The following is a 24557-nucleotide window of genomic DNA, read 5'->3' as shown; positions in this document are numbered from 1 at the left end:
TTGTACCAATATTTCATGATTTATCTCCCCTCTTCACTTAGATTTTCAGGTTAAAGTTTTGATGCACTATCACTGTATCTCTGTTATTACTGACCGGATTTGATTCAAACTTAAAATAGTTGTTCAACATCATCACCCTCATCATATGAAGCAAGATGCATAACTCTGGCACAATATTTTCATGAATTATTCCCCCTTTTTACTTAGAATTTCAGTTAAAGTTTTGATGCACTTTCACCCTAACTCTGTTATTACTAAATGGATTTGATTCAAACTTAAAATAGTTGTTCAGCATCATCACCCACATCATATGACACAAGGTGCATAACTCTGGCACAATTTTTTCATGAATTGAGCCCCCTTTTTACTTAGAATTTCAGGTTAAAGTTTTGATGCACTTTCACTCTAACTCTGTTATTACTAAATGGGTTTGATTCAAACTTAAAATAGTTGTTCAACATCATCACCCACATCATATGACACAAAGTGCATAACTCTGGCACAATTTTTTCATGACTTATTCTCTCTTTTTACTTAGAATTTCAGGTTAAAGTTTTGATGCACTTCCACTCTAACTCTGTAATAACTTAATGGATTTGATTCAAACTTTAAATAGTTGTTTAACATCATCACCCAAATCATATGACATAAGGTGCATAACTTTTGCAGAATGTTTTTATGAATTATTCCCCCTTTTTACTTAGAATTTCAGGTTAAAGTTTTGATGCACTTTCACTCTATCTCTGTTATTACTGAATTGATTTGATTCAAACTTAAAATAGTTGTTCAACATCATCACCCACATCATATGACACAAGGTGCATAACTCTGGAACAATTTTTTCATGAATTATTCCCCCTTTTTACTTAGATTTTCAGGTTAAAGTTTTGATGCACTTTCACTCTATCTCTGTTATTACTGAATTGATTTGATTCAAACTTAAAATAGTTGTTCAACATCATCACCCACATCATATGACACAAGGTGCATAACTCTGGAACAATTTTTTCATGAATTATTCCCCCTTTTTACTTAGATTTTCAGGTTAAAGTTTTGATGCACTTTCACTCTATCTCTGTTATTACTGAATGGATCTGATTCAAACTTTAAATAATTGTTTAACATCATCACCCACATCATATGACACAAGGTGCATAACTCTGGCACAATTTTTTCATGAATTGAGCCCCCTTTTACTTAGAATTTAATGTTAGTTTTGATGCATTTTCACTATATGAAGTAGTTGTTCCACAGCGTCACTCACATCATATGACACAAGGTACATAACTTTTGCAACAATATTTAATGAGTTATGCCCCCTTTTTGCTTAGAATATACTTATATAGTGTTTTGATACACTTTATCTTTACCTCTCCTATTACTTAATATTTTTGACTCAGGCTATTGTGCAATATCTTCATCCACCATTGGAGTCACTCCAGTGACAGCTCCAGTTTCCTCAGATGTACCCAGTTTTACTATCCAGCATCGAAATAGTCGACCACATTGTCTCCTGTGACAGCTCTGTGTTATAATGGACATTATTTCAGAGATAGTACAAGTTTGAATGTACTGAAAATATGACAGTATATTCCAAAGATACAATTTCAAACAGAACATTGATTAAGTATTTGCAGCATTTAGTAGAAATAATTGGATGAGGCCTTTCACCATACTTCTGTATGTATTATGTGCACTGTTTAAATTATTAACTCAAACTTGAATGAAAGTAATCAGTTCTTGTTTTCCAGTACTTGTAACACAGAAAGCAAGCAGAGGAATTGACAGTAAATGAAATTAAGGTGTTATTTTGCCCTGCTCAAGTCATATTAGGAGAGAGTCATCAAGCTCCCAAGTAACAGACTGGTAATTCTACCTGGGTGTCTGACTGTGCCTAGAATAATGCCCAGAAAAGTACCTTGGATATTCTTGCACTATTAAAAGCTTGCATGTTGCCAATTTGACCTAAATTCTGTTAGATTGAATAAAAAAAGGACAAAATATTAATTTTAACACTTACATTGGGTATCTCAGGAAATCAGTTCAAATATTTTCACCGTTCATATATATTTGTGTATTTATATTGTATTGTTGTATTTCAGTTGAATATATATTGTGAAGGCCAGGTAATCAATGGCTGTCCTGCCTCATTTAAAGTAATGGCTGACCGCTCCAAAGTCTCTCTCACAACTGTAGATAGTTGTTCCCTTGGGACACTCACTGAACTGCAGGTAAGTTATAACTGCTTTATGAATTTATTGATAAAATATCCATTTTACAAGGTACTGGTATCAGCCCTTTGCAGTATAGTCCATATTTTATTTTCAGTAGTTTCATGTTTATGTGTCATTCTGTGTGTCTTGATTTACTCTGAGCATAAGATTTCCCGATCAGGCAAGACTTGTGTATTCCTTCATGTTTGACAGGAGACAGTTCATCTAGGGTCAGTTGTCATCTTACTCCAATGGAATAGTGGTAAAGAATCCTGGAATAATGCATGGTTAATGCATGATCAAAGTACAAATGACAAAAAATACTGTTGGAAAACAACATTAAAACAAATGGAAGAAAAACAAAGTTGAGGATAATCTCAGGTGATTTGTGGTGTAATAGAAATAAATCTTGCAATGGAAGCTGTAGGTTTCTGCTGAAATATGTGTGCCTGCAAAGGTCCGTTCGTAAGGTCGACTATTATACAAAAATTAGCAAGAAAATTGCTTACTGGCTTCATTTGATGGTACAACCAAGATAATGATAAAATGGAGGTTTCTTATTTGGGAAGGAATAGCACATAATGAAACAGTTAGTTCTACAAATGAATACTCTGCATCTTAGACAGTGTTTTAATAATGTACGGTCTGAATCAGATATATAGTTACTAACATCTGATCTTTTACATTTAGGTGAATAGTGCTACTGCAGGTGACGGTGATGTTCAGATACAGGTGCGCGCACCAAGTGGTCGCTCAATGAATCTAAGCGCTGTCCCACGCCATGGCGGAAACTATATCTCTAACTTCAACCCGACCGAAGTTGGTATGTATAACAAACGGCACCTTAGAGCACTGTGGGATATGTCTAGCACAAAATATTACCTAAGCCTTTCACACTAATGTTTTGTCTCGTTACACAAACACTACAGTTCTCTTTGCCGGTATTTCTTACCGTAGTACATGTACAATATAATTTTAGTGAAAACTTACTTATTTCACATCAGTTGTAGAAAAAGTGCTTGTAAGTGTTTGAGAAAATGCCCGAAGTATGCTCTCTGTTCCAGAACCTATATTCATCAACATTGTTAGCCTTAAGCTTTAGACTGAATTTAAAATGCCTAATTAAAAAAAAAAATAAAATGGCATTATTTTTTTTACAATACTACAGTTTTTCACAAAAGTTTGCCTGAATATAGTTTCTATAAATATGAAAATGTGTGCAAACTTCCAACACTATAGGTGCATGCTGGTAGAAGTTACAGCAGTTTGAACTTTTAGAGATTTAGAATCCAATGTCCTTCATAATTAAAATTTTGATGAAATAATGCCTTGGACTTGTTTCATTGAGATTATGGAGACAGCGTTCAGATTTGACCCTTGATGGCATTCTAACCATACATGACTGGATAGTTTGTCCTGCTTCAATTTTGAACCGCTAGTTTTCAAAAAATTAACCACACCATAATACTGCATAAACGCTTGTATAAATGAATGATACAAAAAATAAGTTTGTTAGCAAATTGCATTTGATAATTTGAAAGGTACATTGTACTATTTACATTATAATGGTGTAGACTTTATTTGTAAATCAAAATTATTGTATTGAACATAATTTTATTATGTTTGCCCATGTTAAATGTGATTTAAAATATATTTTTTACCTTATTTCTATCTTTCATATTTGAAAAGGATTATGGCATTTCCAGTTAAGGTTGATGCTAGTTTAATTTAACGAAATCTTAATGTTTTGATAACAATGCTAGAAAGTTACTATACATCATGTTCAGCATAATCTTAATAACCAGAGATGCTCAGTATATACCTTTTTATCCAAACTAGATATATATAAAACCTAGCTTCAAGATCTTGCCAGATTCCTTAATTTATGTTGCCTGGCTATAACTTAAAACTATGATCCATACCTAGAAATATTTTTCCTTAATGTTTCTCCGTGCTGCATTTCATACTTTTATGGCAGCTTGCCTGGTTCCCTTAGGGCATGATCCATACCTGCAAACATCTTCCCTGGTTCCCTCAAGCTGCATTTCCTGAGTGTATAATAGCTTTCTCCATGCCTAGATATATCTATCTTGATTCCCTCAAGCTGCATTTCCTGAGTGTATAATAGCTGTCTCCATGCCTAGATATATCTACCTTGATTCCCTCAAGCTGCATTTCCTAAATGTATATAGCTTTCTCCATACCTAGATATATCTACCTTGGTTCCCTCAAGCTGCATTTCCTAAATGTATATAGCTTTCTCCATACCTAGATATATCTACCTTGGTTCCCTCAAGCTGCATTTCCTAAGTGTATAATAGCTTTCTCCATACCTAGATATACCTACCTTGGTTCCCTCAAGCTGCATTTCCTAAGACTTGTATAATAGCTTTCTCCATACCTAGATATACCTACCTTGATTCCCTCAAGCTGCATTTCCTAAGTGTATAATAGCTTTCTCCATACCTAGATATATCTTACCTTGTTTCCCTCAAGCTGCATTTCCTAAATGTATATAGCTTTCTCCATACCTAGATATATCTACCTTGATTCCCTCAAGCTGCATTTCCTAAATGTATATAGCTTTCTCCATACCTAGATATATCTACCTTGATTCCCTCAAGCTGCATTTCATGTCTGTATAATTATTTATCTGTTTCCTTAAAAAGGCTATCCATTTGTAGAGAGATCTTTCCAAATTGCTTAGTTACACCCAGCCCCTCTAAAGCATTTTTACAATAAATAGTTTGCTTGATTTCTAGAGGATATTTTCTTACCTAGAACAACGTTACTTGGTTCCTTAGTTACACCCCACACCTGCATGTAGCTTGTTTTATTCCTATGTTTATAAATAGTTCATACTGAATTTTTAATTAGCAGCAGTGCTTCTTATTTTATTGCTTAATTTAATTTGCCGGATGGACAGGCCTTAAAAAATATGAAAATTGATTTCTGATATCATTTGATAAAACACTTATTGAATGGCTTGTCAGTTTATTATCAAAACTATTGGTTGGCAAGTCATTCAGTATGTGTATAATATTCCATACCTGCTGTTAGTTAGAATGGAGTTCTAGTTGTATAGATTTCAGTTTTAGTAGTATGTAATGTTAAATATTACATACAGTGAATTATTCATGTCTGTGGAATTAGTAAGCCTTTGGATGTAACTAAGTATTGGTTATAAACATGATTGCTTTTAAAATGTAGAAATAATCATGTATTTGTCAGTCTGCACTGTATATTTGGTGTGTTATTTCATGAATTTTGTCTTCAGTGCCTAGTCAGTATGTTCATGTACATTTTTAGCTCATCTGTCACATAGTGACAAGGTGAGCTTTTGTGATCACCCTTCATCCGTCGTCAGTCCGTCCGTGTGTCCTTCAACAATTTCTTGTCTGCACGATAGTGGTTTCATTTATGATTTTATTTTAACCAAACTTGCACACAACTTGTATCATAAGATCTCAATTCCTTTTTATGCGCCTGAAGGGAAGTTTTATGTTATCGCCACGGTGTCCGTCTGTCTGTTGGTTAGCAATTTTCCTTCCGCTCTGTAACTCTTGAACCCCTTGGAGGATTTCAAAGAAACCTGACACAAATGTTCACCTCATTGAAACGACGTGTAGAGCGTGTGTTTCGGATGGCTCACTTCAAGGACAAGGTCTCACTTAGGGGTCAAAGGTCATATGACTTTGTTTTGTGTGTAAATTGCTCTGCATTTGCGTTGCATTGCAGTGCTCTTGTTTTTATTTTGCAGATCCTTCTTTTGTTCACTTACAATAATTTTTTTTTAAATTACTTCCCTTTTACGTTACTATTAATAGCTTATTTAGTAACTTTTTTATTATTGACCCTAGGGAAAAACCGAGACCACTTTTCTGTGGTACAACATGGATGGTACCTCCAATTTTTAAGTGTTTTTTGACATATCTATACCTTGTAAGGATTTTTTTTCGTTTTGGTTAAATTTCTTCCCTTTGTTATTTGACCTTCTTGTTCTTAAGTGCAATGATAACAGGTGAGTGATATAGGGCCATCATGGCCCTCTTGTTACAAAAATATGCCCCTTTTTTCACTTGTATTTTTTGAAGTGTTGCTGTCCTCTGAAAGCTCTTGTTTAACAAAACAATTTGACAAAATACATAAATATGGGATATATATTTTGATCATGATTGTTAGTTTTATGTTTATTTGTAACTTTGTTGTTAGTGTTATGCATGTAAACTTACTTAAAATTTAGGAAAATATTAGCATTCTATACTTTTGTCATAATGTTTAAGTTGATAGTAAGTCTGCTTTGTTTTTGTGATTTTTAACATGAATTTTTCAAAGTTTATATTTTTATAGATTTTTAAATCTTAATTCTAAAGAAAATATGTAATTGCTTGTTTATTTAATCATATAACATTATCTAAGAATAATTATATAAAATTATGCAGTAAAACAAACAACTAATTCTATTAATAAGTGTTAATTATTTTTGTTGACAAATATGTTGAAGTTTTAACAGCTATGCTGTTGTTGAATATACTCACTTTCTAATAGATAATAAAGACTCGTTTAATGTGTTTAATTCAAATTATAAGTTAATAATTTCAAGAATATAATATCCATTAATGGATTATACCTATATTGTAAATAACATATAAATATTATACTATTATTATAAGTATCAGTTAAATGTTATATTGAAATACTTCAAATATTGTTAATAATCAGGAAAACTGTATTCAAGAAATATGTTATGGTACTCAGTACTAAGTTATATATACTTTACCTTTATAATCAGATTATAATATGCATGATTGTGATATAAGTAATCAGTACCAAGATTCTAAAGATGCTGGTATCAAATCTGTATCATCACTGTTTAGCCCTTAATTACCATGCTGGACACGATTGATTCTGCTTTTGCGACCAGTGTAGACCAAGATCAGGATGCACATCCGTGATGCACATCTGTGCAGTCTGATCATGGTCTGCACTGTTCGCTATTCAGCCGGTAAATTTTAAGTAAAATTCCTTCAAACGATAAATGATACTGCCCAAATTGGAAGCTGGACCAGTCCATTATTATCCCCCGCTGATGAAATCGGGAGGGGGGTATTGAAATGGCGTTGTCCGTCCGTCTGTGCGTCCAACCGTCCGCAGCCATTTCTCAGTAACTAGCAGGTAGAATTTCATGAAACTTAAAATAAACATGAACCAACATACTGCGATGATGCCCGTCAAGTTTTTTTTGGATTGGTCAATTTCCCTTAGAGTTATTGCCCTTGATTTAATGAAAAATGACCAAAAATGTCCGTATGCAGCCATTTCTCAGTAACTGTCAGGTAGAATTTCATAAAACTTGACATAAACATGCACCAGCATACTGCGATGATGCCCGTCAAATTTCTTTTTGGATTGGTCAATTTCCCTTAGAGTTATTGCCCTTGATTTAATGAAAAATCTACATCTGCAGCCATTTCTCAGTAACAAGCTGGTAGAATTTCATGAAACTTGAAATAAATATGAACCAACATACTTCGATGATGCCGGTCATTTTTTTTTTTCAATTGGTCAATTTTCCTTAGAGTTATTGCCCTTTAATTGTTTAAAAATCTACAGATTTGTACATAACAAACCAACCCATTGGCAGAATTTCATTAAACTTCTTTCATTCTTTTCCATGAACATTTAGTATAAACATGATTGTGAAGTTTTGTACCCACACCTGGTCACCACCTTGCCTTGGTTGCACACCCTCCCCCTGTACCATTCCCCCACCTCACTCTACACTCGGTCTTGCCCACCACCCTGATCATGCGTCCCCATCCCCCCCCCAGTTTTTTTTTTTTTTTTTTTTTTTTTTTTTTTTTTTTTTTTTTTTCATTATTAATTTTCCATCAATATTTATAATCAACAGGTGAAATTTTGTACCCTCACCTGGTCACTCCTACTGCCCCACCTCTCCGCTGCTACCCCTCCCTCCCAAAAAAAAGCACTTATTTTCTGTTAAAATGATTTTAACTAATGAAATTATTTGCTTCTTAATAACATCCTTAACTTTTTGCCAGAAATATTTTTTTACCATTCCTCACCTCAAGCCCTTTCGGCGGGGGATACCAATTCATCGAATTTGCTTGCTGAAATTTTCCATGGTAAGAGTCCCAGTATCCCTAAAAACATATCATCTCATATTACTGACTTAATGTTTCTGTTATCCCTAAAAACATATCATCTCATATTACTGACTTAATGTTTCTGTTATTATCTAAATATCATATGGCAAAAGCCTAGTGGTGACATTCTGTTTCGAGGGTTGACAGTATCAGTGTCACACACACTGCCATATGATATTTATTTTATTATACCGAATAAAATTTAGAACATGAAAATGTTTAAAAATGCTTTTAATTCATTTAATTTAACAGTTTCAGCTTTAGCGCGGTAATTGCCTGTGTACACATTGAATAGTGACGTCACTACTATATGTGTACAAGGGAGGCAATCATTTGGCTAAAAAATTGAAGCAGTTAATTGCCCCTATATGACATTCAAAATATCTGCGCGGTCGCATGACCGGACAGTCACTTTCACTTGGTCACATGTCAGAAAGGTTGAAAATGTTTTTGATAGTCAAAATATCTCTTTCTCAGGTAATGGGATTTCATCATTGTAGACAAAAGAGATAATAAATTTTATTATGTCCATTACACTTCAAAATTTTATGGCAGTCTGTGAATGGAAAATTTTATTCAGTTTGTTAGTTATATTTGAAATTAGGATTTGTTATCAGTTTGCCTAGCAAGGTTTGTAAATACCCCAGAAGCATATTTTAAGGCTACTGTGTACTTAATACTAATTTGTACTAATTATTCTACCATTTTGAGTATATTATTGATGTTGTTGTTGAAGTTTTCTTTATGAATTTTCAGAGGTTTCAGTAAGGTAAATGATCATGTTAATTATAAGCTAGATAGATTTCATTGTTGTTTTTTTTTGCAGTCAGCCTGTCTTAAAATAGCATAATGTTTAAATATATATAACAGTCATATTACATTTAATGTCTTTTTATTTACAATATGCACTTTCTGTGTATAAAAAAGGTTTTACTAGCTATTTTCATTTATACTTGAGGGTAACTGGAGACTATTGTCCTCCTGCAGTCATCATGCAACAGCATGCCACAGTATCAGATTCTAGTCTAGTGTCCCCACAGATATATCGCAGAAAAGGTTTTCTCATTTTAAATCTTATGTAACATGTGTCAGCAAAGAGCTGTATGGAAGTCTTATCTTACCAGTATTCTTATTGGAGAAAAAAATGATTCCATACTTGAAAGTATAATTATGTCTTAAGTAAATCCCTATGTGCAATGATAAGCATCTGATAAGAATTGTCTAATGGTTAACATAGAGTATTTCAAGTTACAACGCTTGTTGAATTATACAAGGAAATCCAACATATACATAATTATACAAATATAAAAGCACAACCACACTGATTTCCTTTTTTGTGTGAAAAAAAGGTTTTAAAATGCCAATATTTGTATTATTTTAATGGGTGCAGAGGTTTCAGAACACCATTATTCGTAGTTGTGACAAACCATTTGTCTATTTGTTGAAATCTGTGGAAGATGTCCCATGCTCTGCTGTAATGTGAAAATGCATGATTAAAAATGGCTTTACCAATTGTAGATTATTATGTCTTCCACCACACAGTGGTGGGGGAGACATATTGATTTACTCCTGACTGTGTGTCTGTCGCAAATCTTGTCCACACTCTAAGTCAAACATTTCTCATCTGATCTTCACCAAACTTGAACAAAATGTGTTTGCCAATAAGTCCTCTTTTCTCAAAAGCATCTCTAGTTATAAAAGGTATTTGTGCCATTGGATGAAATGTTCTCTTTCCTCTGATAGTGATTATTTTAGACTGAAGGATACTCTGCAAAAGCTGGTGGTGGGGATGTTGGGGGTGGGGGAGGGAAAACAATCAGTTTATTATTGATAGGGAAGCTTTGTAACTGGTTACAATAATACATGGTGCAATACATTCGGTACATGGGAAAAAAATTGCACTAGCAAAAAATCTTCATTCCCTGAAATCATTTTAGGCTAAGACTGTGTAATGCTGTTATGCTAAAATCTTAGTTGTAAGGGCATGGAGGACTCTGGGTAATGCTAGATTTTGTGCTATTGCTAGATTAATTTTTTTTAGAAAACGGTAAAGCTTTGTTTGATGTTCAAAAGAATATTTTGTCTTTGTAAGTGTTGTACCAAAGTAAGTTTATAAATTTAATACGATAGCAAATAATCTTAGGTAGATAGAGATTTCATGCATGTTGCACATAAAATTTGAAAAGCAGTGTTATATTTCACTATCTAATTACACATGTACAAGGATAACTTGCAGTTACACAGTGTAATGAGATAATGTAGTTATTAGACATAAATGCACTTCTTGATACCATTGAGTTTTTTTCATGTCTCTAAATGCATTATGGTCATGTTTTGAAAACTGTCCTTGTTCATTAGAAACTGAATAAAATCTGGTACAGTTATTGTCGGAACATTTAAATGCCAGTTTTGCATTAAGTGTTTTTGCATTTCAGAGAAAATAATGACTTTAATAATAGAAAAAAACACAATTCTAATGTACAGAATAATCCTCTCTTAACATTTCTGTAGGGCAAACACCTCTTCACAAAGTGAAAAACAGTAATTTTTCTTTCCAATCATACATCGGTTTTATCAAATTAACCTCTTCAAAGCCAGCAAACCCTCTACAACAACCATGCTTTAGTTTTCCCCTTCAGCGGTGTTTGCTGTAGAGAGGTTTATGATACTGTGATAATATCTACTGTTGCCATAGTAACACTTCCAAATATCATTAATGAATTTAGGTATATTTACTATAGACTGGATTGTTTTAGGGGTACAGTGAAATCTATGGAGGGGTTATACATGTTTTAGGCAAAGGAAGTTTTACAGTGAAAAAATAATATCTGTGTTTGCAGTAAATTTGGAAGTTGCTCTTCGTAGTTGCTGTTAAGAGAGGTTCAACTGTCACTGAGTTAATTAACTGTTATGCCGTGACTAGTATTTCTGAAAAACAAAATTTATTAATGTTGAATAATTCAAAAATAAGAAGTTGGCAATAAAGACACAAAATTAGCAGCAAAAATAATGATATCTTAGGTAATAGGCATTGATTGTTCAATTTTGATTATAAAAATTATATGAGCCGTGCCATGGGAAAACCAACATGGTGGCTTTGTGACCAGCATGGATCCAAACCAGCCTGCGCATCCATGCAGTCTGGTCAGGATCCATGCTGTTGGCTTTCAAAGCATATTGCAATTAGAGAAAGAACAGCATGGATCCTGACCAGACTGTGCGTATGCGCAGGCTGGTCTGGATCCATGCTGGTCGCAAACCCACAGTGTTGGTTTTCTCATGACGCGGCTCAATTATTTGTATTTATTTTCAGGTCAAGAAGGTAGTTAGTTTGTTTTCAGAAGTTTGAACAATATGAAATTTATTTATGTTTTTATTTTCTTTACCCTTGTAGGAGAATGGGAGGTGTCAGTGATGTATGACGATGAACATATCTCAGGCAGCCCCTACATGGTCAATGTATATGACCCATCCCAAGTGAAGGTTTATGGGCTGGAAGGAGGATCCATGGGATCTGGTGTCATCTTTAATGGTAAACTTACTATTTTGTATTATGTAAATTTGTATAAAGTTCTTTATTTACTGACAATTTCTCAAAGTTGTTCTTTTGATGCATAAATGTAAATATTTCAGTATAAAAAAGTAAAGATTGTACATTAAGAGATAGTTGAAAATAGTTTTAGCTGATTTCATGGAAGGTTCACTGTAACCTTCCCAGCATGCAATCAGGACCATAACTACTAGAAACAGTACAAATTTAATGACGCAGCACTGACCTCTAGTCAAGATATCAGTTATAACAGGGATTCAAACCCAGGTCACTTTTATTGTGTACGAAGCATGTTACCTCTTTGCCTAATTGAGTCTTTACTTGTTATTTTTTGCTCATTTTGAGTTTTTCATGCAGGTCATTCTTATACTGAAAAAGCTTCGTGAAGAAAGTTCTAAACATTATGTATGTTAGCTGTTTATCAAAAGTGAAATAAAGTTTAGGTTAGCAAGTGTTACATAGTAGTTACTTTTTCTAGCTGATGCCACAAAAGCCGGCAAAGGTACGACACGTGTGGAGGTGATGCAAGGGGGAGTGGATGTGACGGAAAATTGTATTATGCGAGAGGAGTACAATAACTTCTATAAGCTCAACTTTAACCCACCTTCCCCAGGATCTTACAATGTACACGTTTATTTCAATGAGACAGAAGTTAGAGGTGAGTAGTTGTCTCTATGACATCTAGATCAAAATCGGGTTACCTAAGATCAAAAACAAGGTCACTAGATCAAATGATAGGAAAAAACCTTGTTAACACTAAAAAGATCATATTTTCTACCTGATGTTTGTTAGACTTGGTCAAAATATATAATGTATGTTTCAAAGTTGAGTTAAAAAGATAATTGAGTCACTTGGTTAAAAAACTAGGTCACACGGTCAAATTATTGAAAAAAATGGTGAATTCTCTATCTGATTTTACATAAAACATGGTAAGAATATTTGCCTTTATGAAATCTAGTTTTAATAATACCACAGAAATGTTCCTTAGTTGACTGTATACTGAGATTATTCAAATTATTCCAGTTTGTCAAAAAAATATGCATAGATTGGAAACTTTAAAGAAATATTCTTGTCAGAAATGCTGTAAAAATGTAGGACAATCATGTTCCGCCTGTTATCATATCTGAGGACAAAGTGTTCATAGTTAGCTTTAAGTATTGTTAGGTATCCCTCAGTTTTTGTTTCTCCACGATTCAGAACTGGTTTTTCTGTTGATATATGAAACTCACTGATTTATTTGCCTTAATGAGTTTGACTAGCTTCATTATTCAGTGAAGGAGGTATTTGTAATGTACTTGCTGGGGATGTCTTTGTCACTGTAGGCATCAGTGTAGCTATCTTGTTGATACTTCTAAATTTCACTGTATTTTCTTAAGTACTGCCCCTATTATCCTCAAATCTAGCATAAGGATATTGTGCAAAATTTGATTCTGCTCCATGTCAGGCATGTAGGTAGATGTTGTTAGTGGCTAACTAAATGAAGATTATAAAGTAACACTGTGTAAGTTAACTTTGCAAAGCAGGGGCGTAGGGACGATTTGAGCATTGGGGCAGCGGAGGGGTGGGTTTGGGAGGGGGTGTCCCCCTCCTATGAACGGGGTCCGGGGTGGCCCCGGGAAAATTTTGCATACAGCTAGAGTAAATGATGCAATCTGGCGACTTCTTAGACTGCTCAGTATCTGTTGAACATACTCGTTTTTTTTTCGAGTTTTCACCTTAATTACAGTTTACTGTGTTTAAACACTGTAATGGCGGTACGATGTTAGATACGGACTGTCTTGCCAGGGTAAAACCAGTAATGTCTCAGTAGGGGATCGAGCACAAGACCCTAACTTAAAGGGGTAATCTAATCCTTATAGCATTTTAGTCATTATAAAGGTAAAACGCAATTCATTGTTTTCTTTGAACCATTGAGGGTTGAATGAACGGACTTCAGGGTTCTTTTTACCAAATGATTGATTTGGAAATGCAAAATTGCGAGGGTGATTGGACTTTTATATTTTTACGTATAAGCTGTAATACTTGTTAATTTAACTAGATCTGTAAAATCTATGAGGAATTTTCTACATTTAATGCATTGAATTTAATCATTATGAGTGGTGCCTTTGATTTTCAAACAATATGTTTAAGTGTCAAAAATATTTAATTGAATATATTTTATGTAAAGACATCTAAAGATCCCGATTTGCGTTTGTGTTTTACTCAAGATACTTTCCTTTGTCGACTGAATTTGAGACACAACAAGTTTAGTAGGCAATTAAATACGATTAACTTTCATTAATTCATGCCTATAATCCGAGGCGTGAAAAAACAGCGACCTTGGTCGTTGCGGTTTATCGATTTTGTACAATACCCTGTCACCAAGGTGATCTAGCAAGGTGTCAGCGATATGACAAAATTATGTGTACATATCAGTCGCCCATGCATTTCATGATAAATGGAAGACCGCTTTATTTATTTTCAATTATATTTTCTAGCCTTTTCAAAAATTTACGAGTTTGGCATTTCGCCGCCCTTCGAAATATTGGGGCAGCGGGTGCCGCCCCTGCCGCCCCAGCTCCTACGCCCTTGCAAAGTGAAATATTGTTGCAAAATTGTGTTAAAACAAACAATCTTACATACACTGATGCAGATATTACATTTTCTAAACATAATTATATAATAATGGCACATTCATAGATGCACAATAGCATAGTTTTTATGCCCCCGAAGGGAGGCATATAGTTTTTGAACCGTCTGTCGGTCTGTCGGTCTGACAGTCTGTCCGCAATTTTCGTGTCCGGTCCATATCTTTGTCATCGATGGATGGATTTTCAAATAACTTAGCATGAATGTGTACCACAGTAAGACGACGTGTCGCGCGCAAGACCCAGGTCCGTAGCTCAAAGGTCAAGGTCACACTTAGACATTAAAGGATAGTGCATTGATGGGCGTGTCCGGTCCATATCTTTGCCATCAATGGATGGATTTTCAAATAACTTGGCATGAATGTGTACCACGGTAAGACGATGTGTCGCGCCCAAGACCCAGGTCCGTAGCTCAAAGGTCAAGGTCACACTTAGACGTTAAAGGATAGTGCATTGATGGGCGTGTCCGGTCTATATCTTTGTCATCGATGGATGGATTTTCAAATAACTTGGCATGAATGTGTACCACAGTAAGACGACATGTCGTGCGCAAGACCCAGGTCCGTAGCTCAAAGGTCAAGGTCACACTTAGACGTTAAAGGTCATTTTTCATGATAGTGCATTGATAGGCGTGTCCGGTCCATATCTTTGTCATTCATGCATGGATTTTAAAATATCTACGCATGAATGTGTGACACAGTAAGACGACGTGTCGCGCGCAAGACCCAGATCCGTAGGTCAAAGGTCCTAAACTCTAACATCGGCCATAACTATATATTCATTCAAAGTGCCATCTGGGGCATGTGTCATCCTATGGAGACAGCTCTTGTTTACATTGATTTTCTGCAAATTTTCTATTCTACAAAGAAATTTTTAAAATGACCATTGTACACAGATGTTTACATAATGATGATATCGGCAAGCATTGAGATTTCCATGTATTATTTTCTCCTTGGCAGTTGTTGGAAATACTTGCCTCAGACAGCATGGAAATATATTTCACAATATTGTTACTTACGTTGTTTCTGTCTGTACTTGGTGTAAAGGGCACGCACGGTCATAGACAGTAAATCTTGTTTTTAAAATGTGAACTGTTGGATAAATAGAATAAAATATTCTTTTTATGTAATTGTTGTTTATGCTGTTGATAGTATATTGGTAAACTCTCTATTTAAAAATTTTCACAGTATTAACATTGTAATTAACAAAAACTTATTGAAATAGAGGATTCAAACAACCTCTCATATCATCTAACCTTTATTAAAAGAGCCAGAGTCAGCCATGAAAGTTTGGTCTGCTGGTATACACAACCCAACTTTAAATGAAAAACAAAACAACCTCATATCATCATTATGCTCGTCTTCTATTTTTAGGATCACCATTTGAGATTGACATTGTTGACTCGAGCAGTGTGACTGTGAGTGGAGATGGCCTCAGCCTGGTCCCAGTGAATAGAACAGCCACATTTGAGGTGCATGCTGCAAGCTCTGGCAAGGTTGATGTGGAAATCACAGGTATTTAGATATTATGATACACCTGTTTTAAAGAATTTTTATACCTGCAAGTTTACAGTTCTGCCTAAAATATTGCCACCTGAAAGCCCAACATTGAGTCCTTAATGTTCTTGTCACCTTTACCAGAAATTGCTGTTTGAATAAATTACCCTACAGTTTGGTGAAAATGTGTAACATGCAGCTGAAGGACAGCAGAAAGGCAGTGGACACAAAATGTCACTTGGTGATTCCTGTTTGATAACATTTCTCCATATGCAGTTCTGGCTTTCTCTCCTTTACAGAAAGCAACTTGTTTGTATGAGCTGTAGGTTGAAGAATATTGAAGTAGTAGAGAAGATTAATACATGTCACTCTAAATGATCCATTACCATAGCTGCTGTTGTTTCTGCAGTGAATATTGTACAATGCCCTATCCCTACACTCTCCAGAAAGGCATTGAGCAAAGGAATTAAGGTCAAGATCTACACATCAGTATTGACTGCATAGCAACTGTATGGCAGCAGTTATAACACTTCTGTAACAGACTATAAACTTGCAGGTATTTTCCCACAGCTTTTGTTTCAAGGTATCTGTTCTGAATGTGCTAAATTTGTGTTGTCAAGGAAGAAACAACTGGTATGTCTGAAACTACTTTCTTTGAAGACTGGTTCTTCCAGCCATGTCAGTCCTCCTCCAGTCATTAACCAGGTTTTCAGCGAAAACCTGAGTTATTAGATTGGGGTAGATGTCGGTCGGGAGGGTGGCGTCAAACTGGTGTTTCTGGTCAATAACTTTTGTTTCGGTAAAGATATTTGAATAAAACTTGGTATGTATGTAGCTTATATTAAGACAAAGGCTGGGATTGATTTTGGGGTTTCTGGGGTCAAGGTCAAGGTCACTGTTACTTAAAATAGAAAAAGGGTTTCCGGTCAATAACTTAACTTAGAAATGAGCTATCATGATGAAACTTGGTGTATAGAAAACTAATATATAAAGTTGTAGCTTAGGATTGATTTTGGGGTTTCTGGGATCAAGGTCAAGGTCATTGTTACTAAAAATAGGGTTAGGGTTAGGTTAGGGTTAGGGTTAGCATATCTTCTACATGCATGGAGGGATTTTGATGAAAGTTGGCACAATTGTTCACCATCATGAGACGGAGTGTCATGCGCAAGAACCAGGTCCCTAGGTCTAAGGTCAAGGTCACACTTAGAGGTCAAAGGATACAAGAATGAAAACTTTGTCCGGAGCATATCTTCTTCATTCATAGAGGGATTTTGATGTAACTTGGCACACTTATACACCATCATGAGACGAAGTGTCTTGCGCAGTTCCCTTCTTTAGAATTACTTCCCTTTGTTGTTACTATAAATAGCTTATATTGTAACTTTTTCATTACTAGACGTAGGGAAAAATCGAGACCACTTTTCTGTAGTACAACATGCATGTTACATCCAATTTTAAGGTGTATTTTGACCAATCTCTCTTTTTTTTTTTTTTTTTTTTTTTTTTTTTAAGATTAACTTCCCATAGTTGTTACTATAAATAACTTATATTGTAACTTTTTTTATAATTGACCGTAGGGAAAAACCAAGACCACTTTTCTGTGGTACAACATAGTTGTTACTCTCTAATTTTAGGTGTATTTTAAGGTATCTCTACCTGGTAAGGAGTTTTTTTGTGGACTTAGAAAAACAAAAGAATTACATTGATTACTAAACAACCACAAAATTAAAATTACATCTGCAAATACAGGTGCTAGAGTAAAGAAATTTGCTGTGACGGGCGTATATTGTGACATTCTGGCACTCTTGTTTATTCTTATGAAAAGTGTTGAAAACCTGGTTTCGTGGCATTGCCGCGTTTCTTGTTGATCTTCACCCTGTAAAGGATATCAGATGGTTGGTTTAAACTGGAACAGGTTATGATACCTGTTCTCATTATATCCTACCAACAAATCTCGTAATTTTTAAATACATGCAGAAAATATTACAAATATTTGCACCTGGAATTATAATATTGACAGTTTACACAGATACATGTAAATAGATTTCAGTTTTGAAAGATATTTACTTATATGAAAATATTTGCTGGATTTTGCCCCCACAAAATAGAACATGTCCCAAAATATGTGTAGCCCTACCCTTATGGAATAAAAAATGTGTTTGCTTTTTAGAAAGACATTTAGATCAAATTTCATTTCATAATATTTGAACTGTAGGTAGGTACAGACCTTTACAGGGAATGAAATTGTGAAATGTTTTATATTACAAGTTATGGCCATATTGATATTGTGTTGATTTAGTATAACTCTTGCTGACTCTTGACTATGAGTAATGTTTACTCACCAACCAGTTCTGCCCCCACAAACACAAGTGTGTGCTTGCTATACAGAAGTTTATGTGCTTTCTTGACCTTTATTTTAAATATAAGGGATAAATAGCAAAACAATATAGTGAAATAGGTTGAGTTTTGACAATCAAATAGCTTTTAAAAATTTTGATTATCTTGCAACTGTTTTCCCTGTGTGGCTGTTTCGCTGATAGTTGCTAAGCCTTACCAGAAAATGGTTATTCATGCTTGGGAAATGCCTCAGGCGCCCAAAATGTCTGTTTGGGCAACTGTAAAAACTTAAAATGGACAGGAATAAACTTTGAAATGACTGTAGGTCAAGACAGCAGATAAACCTGATGCTTTAGCAAGCAGCTTTATCTTGATTTTTGTTTGGTTTTTTTTAATGAAAAGTGAAAGATTCTAGAGAAAAAAGGCCCTTCTTGTAACTGTACACTATATGTATGTAAACGCTTGCTTTTAACTGCATGCTGCTTATGCATGAATTTGTATATTCAGATCTATGTATATAATATAACATTCATGGTGCTTCGGGTTTATTTGATTTTGAAAAATTATGGTTTTTCTGTAAAGATTTACCATAATTCGGACAAAGGTGTACTTGAAATAGTAAGTCTTACAACCTGAGAACGGGGAAAGAAGATTCAGAATTATTTTATTAGCTTTTTCATCATTTGAATGTATGTTCATTGTATTACTATGTTTTCAGCACATTTATCATTTTTTGTGTTTCTGTATTTTTCATTAATTTTGCTACATTTTTATTCTTTTTAATCATGTGACATTTTTTTCATGCACAATCGATTGTACTATACATTTACACATTCATTTCCATTACATTGCACTTACTTACATTTTATGTGTCATCTATGTATATATAAGCATTTTTTTCAGAGATAAAAAAATGCATGACTCTTCATTTAGATACCATTCTGATAAGTTATAAGATGTTGGTTACTAGTTCTTTAAAAATTGGATGTAAATTAAATTATATAGACTAATAGGAAATGATAATTATGTCTTTGTATAGGACATAATAGGTATTGGAGTTAAAACCCAGAGTATGGGCATCCATCATTCTAGTAGAACTGTTGTTGTTGTTTTTTTTAAATCCATATCATTGTTCTCTGGAATTATGTTTCTCTGGAATTATGTTTCTCTGGAAGGTCCAACATTGTGATACATAGATGACACAGGGTGAAATTTATTGTACAGTTTGTATAGTGGACCAGATCTGCTGGATTTACAAAGTACGAGCCAATCCTTTCTGTAATATTATCTTGTATTGATTATATGATGGATGTCTGCAAATAATAATGTCAATGTATGTAAGTCATCCAGTAGCTGCAACTAGAGGACATAAATTTGGAGCTTGTACCAGCTATAACATTTAGAATGCTAAATTTTTAAAATGGACTGGTCCATCAATTCAATTTCGGCAATACCATTTATTAATCAAAGTTGTGTTCAAGGAAAATTTCCTGTCTGAATAACCAGCAGTGCAGACCATGATCAGCCTGCACTGGTTGCAAAGGCAGAATCGCTTGCCGACAGCAGGCTTAAGGTTAATCTGTGACATTTGAAGCCCAGGGTAAGAATATAACCATATCCAGTATTCAAATACATTGTGTTAATATGTTGTTCAATTAAATCTCTTTATTAATTTGAGGAGAAACTCCAGTTTAGTTTAAAATTATGCCACAAAGAATAGAACTGGTTTCTATATGGGTAAAGCTTGTGCAAGTGCTGGTTTAGCTCAGGTGGTAAAGTATCAGTACAGAAATCAATGACACAGGGTTAAGAGTGTCAAACTGGCTGCAAATGTTTCTCACCCTAAGACTACCTGTGCTAGGACATCCTTTTTCTTTTTCAGTTAAATAAAGTCACTGAATGATGAGTAACTCAGGGAATCCCATAAAGCACACTATATGCAGGCATCTTTTGTTGGACCTGAAACAGCCATGTTTTGACTGTTGTTCCTAGAGAAAATCCACACATACTGTGCAATAAATGTCACCTGTTAAGAATTAGATATTTTTGGTTTTGGGTGCTTTGATAAGTTATAGACAGAAAACAGACAGCAGCAAGTACCATAAAAATGTTTTGCTTTTTGTTTTTGTTAAGAATTAGCTTTCCTGCTTTGAAGATCTTCTAAAGTGAAGTGGCTTGGCTTACTATTATAAGATTGTCTGCATTTTTCAATCCTTAAATTTTCAAAATTGCAAATTGTTAATATGCTAGCTCTCACCAGGTTAGCTCAGTAGTTGGAACAGAATGCCATTAATCAAATGGTTTGATCCCTAGAAGCTTGATGAATTGACAAAAGACATTGTGTCTGATGTCATTCATTCTTCACATCTCAGGCATGTGGAGAAGTTATCAGTTATTTGTGTACAAGTTGGTACTGATACAGAATGCAGGAACACTGTTTAGGCTAACTGACAACTGTTGCATAACAACTTTAAACACAATAAAAGAAAATTTAATAAACAAACATTTGGTATGCTGGCTGGAGAGAGTAGAGCACAGCCAGTGAAGAGGTTGCAAGTTCAGTTTTCTTGTGAAGATACTGTTCTCAGGGATGACCTTATTGAAGGCAATGGAGTAAAGTTAATTCTCTAGACTCCTGCTGTTCAGTGTAAGGTTTCTTTGAGTACTGGTAGAAAATTTAGAAAAACTGACTGAATTAATCAACTGAAATATGGTTGAACTACAACTTCAAAAAAACAACAACAAAGAATAGACCATATTTGATGAGTTTTTCGTGAAGAAGTGCAATGTTTTGGAACTAACAAAGGTTTTATGTTTTCCGTCAGTAACTTTTATACTGAAGAGCAGATAGATAGTTTTTTTGTCAGTTTGCAGTTTGTTTCAATGCTTAAAGCTATAGTATCAGCATAATTATATGCTTTTTCTATGATAGAATTTTTTTCTTATTTTTACAGCTTTATATTTTTTGAAAGAAAGGACAGTTTCATGTAGTAGCTATCGTACAGCATAGATCTTAGGCTATTTATACATGCAATTATTCCAGTTATTGCAGTAGTCATAGTTATGTTACAAGCTGCAAAGGATTTTCTTTCTTCTTAAAGATAGACTATCATTTTAAAAAAGTGCAGTGCATTATTTTAGTGATGTATCCATCACTGGGTGGGTTACTCACACCCTGTATTTCAAGTATCTATTCAGTGCTATCACTTACCATATTTTGGTGTGTATAGGTCGCAGTAATGTATAGTCCGCATCTAATTTTTGCTCGGAAAATGGTCGGAAAATTTAAGTTCTAGCGTATTAGTCGCAGTTAAATTTCGGATTTTTCCCCCAGCAAAATTTAATATTTACCGGCAAAAAAGTTATGGCGGCGGCCATATTGATGCCGCGGACTGAATTATTATCAGAATCTGATTGGTGGAAATCAGACAGTGTTATTTTCGATCCCAACCGTTTCGTACCAACAGTAGTATCGGTAACAGACTACATCAAAGAAAAGCGGCTTTTTGACACTAATTGGCAGCAGACGGTTTGCGTTTACATTCTGTAATTATGCAAGTTTAAGTGTGAATTGTTTGCACAGCAATTATAACACCTTTCCATGTCATGTAATTAACCGCGTTCTATTGATTCTGAGTAAAAAGATTAACAAAATATCTCTTTTTGGATTTTTTCCTTGTATTTAAAAATCAAAAGTAAAAAATTATCTTTCAAGTTTGTTAATACGCTAAAAAATAATATAAACAATGTTTGGAATGGAGGACGGATCTGTCCAGATTTTATCCAACCCGGAGTACATGTCAATGGCGTCCGGTAAAACGAAAGCAGAAACAAACGTAATTCAAACTGAAAAAACATCTTTGAATTAAAGTCATTCATAATTTTAATAGTCTGTATGGGTTATTTACGATATATTTTATTGAAAGTAACTGCTATTGGTTGAAAAGCCGCCGATATTGATATTTTTTATCCATTTTGTTCGTTTGTAACAGATGCACGTAATTTTGCGAGAGCTACGGTCAGAAAATTGACCCGAAAAAAATCTCTGCTGGCAATGTTCTGTCGTATAGGTCGCAGGAACTTTTTCAGGCAGCAAAATGGGTAGAAAAAGTGCGACCTATACGCACCAAAATACGGTACTTCTTTTGTCATTACAATAAAACACCAAATTTGTCTTTTGAAATTCAGTATTTAGATTTCAGTCATTTTAGAAGTTGAAAGCATGTCTTTGTATTACTGCCTTTAAGTTGGTAATATTAATCCTTAAATTGATGTTGTACACCATTTTCAATAAATTTTCTGTCAGGGTCATCATTGCACTTTATATAATTTTGAATGGGTTTTCTGTAGTCTCTGGTAACATTTTAAATCTATTCATGAAATATATATTAGTTGAACAAAGCCATCTTAACAATTCTTTAAAGGGTAAACATATGCTTGTGCAATAAATGGAACAATTGTGATTTTCAATATTTTTTAGTAAAAAATTGAAATTACTTTGATATTTTTACGTACTAAGCTATAGCTTTAATAATTACCCCACCCTGGTGTTTGCTCACAGTTCCTATGTTTTGGGTTTAATATGACATTTTATATCAATTATTACACATCATTATAACTCATTTATATAAAGCTGTCATTTGCATTTAAAACATGACAGTTAATCTTTAATTCATTATCATTTGTATAAAAAATATACCACATACCTTTATTTCATCCATCCATCTGAATAGTACATTTTAATAACCTGTAATTATTTTACCCAATTTAAATTCTGGTGATAATTGGATGAATACAGCAGTTACTATAGTAACGGAAATGAAAAAGTCTGCTCTTCAGTATCTGAGCATCGGACTGTTACCTCGTTGGCGCTGCTTTTTCCCCGTCGGGTTTTCACCTTTTCTTAACGAAGGTAATAGCGACACGTTCTAGAGACTGAGTAGTCCACTCTAATCACGCAGCGAATTGACATTTTCTGTTCATTTCTGCACATATAACCTATAAGGTGAGTTCTTGGCAACTTGGCGGGGTCAACTTTGTACGTCTTGTAGTAGAAATTATTGCATGTTAATGTACTGATATTAATATACAATATTTATTTTGGTAAAAAGTCTATTGGGGGTATAGAGTAGTTTACTAACATAAAGTCCACAAAATGAAGAACATTGGCTATGAGGGGAAGAAAGTTTTCAGGATTTGTTTTCAGATTCTGTTAGGTCACAATATAAAGTTCACTGGCATTGAAACGAAATATGGAAGCAGAAATGGTTTTCCACAACAAAAACATGGGGAAATTTACTTCTATTTCAAGATTTTGCTCAGTATTATAATGCTGGATCAACATTCCTGCCAAAGTTTTTAGAAATTCAGAAATTTCAGGAACATGGCCAATTTATACTGACAATGAAGAGGTCACAAATGTAATCCTAGTGCTAAGCAAATTTACCCTTAATCAAAGGTTTTTGACCACTATCTTGTGCCTTATGGAAACATATCAGTTAGTTTCATAGAGCAGGTTACTGGTAGTACTTAGTCTTGTAAAATATACAGAAATATTACAAGCAGTCAACTCTTGGTGATTGAGATAAATTTTGCAGTGGGTAAAAGCACCGACAAACAAGACAAGGAAAGGAAATGGAAGCTGCTAAAATTTTCTATTAAAATAAAAATTCATGCAAGAACTTCAGTTTTCAGTTCAATTTGTATAATAGCACTAGCATCAAGAATAGAAATTAATTAGTGTAAGACATTCAAAAAATAAATTATGCAAGATTTTTCAAGATATGATTTATGCAAGAACATTCAAAAATAATGTATGCAAGAAATAGTTCATGCAACAACATTTAAGACAGAATTCATGCCTGAATGTGAAGTAATTAATCATGAAAGGATTCGTGCAAGAACTTCAAAAATTATTCATGCAAGACTTTCAAGACTACAAAGCTGACCCTGTCTCACATATTTTCTTTTCTTTTCTTTATATTAATTTTTCTGTTTATTCAGTTTAATATCTGTTTATTTTCTACAATATTTACTGTAATGACTTACAATTATGTCAGTTTAACAGAATATGTGTACTCTTGCATGGCAGTGTCTCCAAATTACTGAATGTTTTAACATTTTGTAATTTTATCTTTTAAACTTTTATTGTTTTTGCTGGAAAAAAC

At 34.2% G+C, this 24557-nt stretch overlaps 1 protein-coding gene across 1 annotated transcript in view; it reads left to right on the top strand.

The window, feature by feature from the left end:
* LOC123553799 (filamin-A-like) overlaps positions 1 to 24557 on the top strand; it is a 117157-nt gene that overhangs the window by 29911 nt on the left and 62689 nt on the right. Inside the window, exons 7-11 of the mRNA XM_053547300.1 lie at positions 2103 to 2231; positions 2904 to 3036; positions 11775 to 11912; positions 12409 to 12588; positions 15931 to 16071. Coding sequence (XP_053403275.1) covers positions 2103 to 2231; positions 2904 to 3036; positions 11775 to 11912; positions 12409 to 12588; positions 15931 to 16071 — 721 coding nt within the window. The remainder of the gene's footprint in view (positions 1 to 2102; positions 2232 to 2903; positions 3037 to 11774; positions 11913 to 12408; positions 12589 to 15930; positions 16072 to 24557) is intronic.

This window comes from Mercenaria mercenaria, chromosome 7 (genome assembly GCF_021730395.1).
Source record: "Mercenaria mercenaria strain notata chromosome 7, MADL_Memer_1, whole genome shotgun sequence".
Classification (NCBI taxonomy): domain Eukaryota; kingdom Metazoa; phylum Mollusca; class Bivalvia; order Venerida; family Veneridae; genus Mercenaria; species Mercenaria mercenaria.
This window is presented reverse-complemented; position numbering and strand designations above follow the sequence as displayed.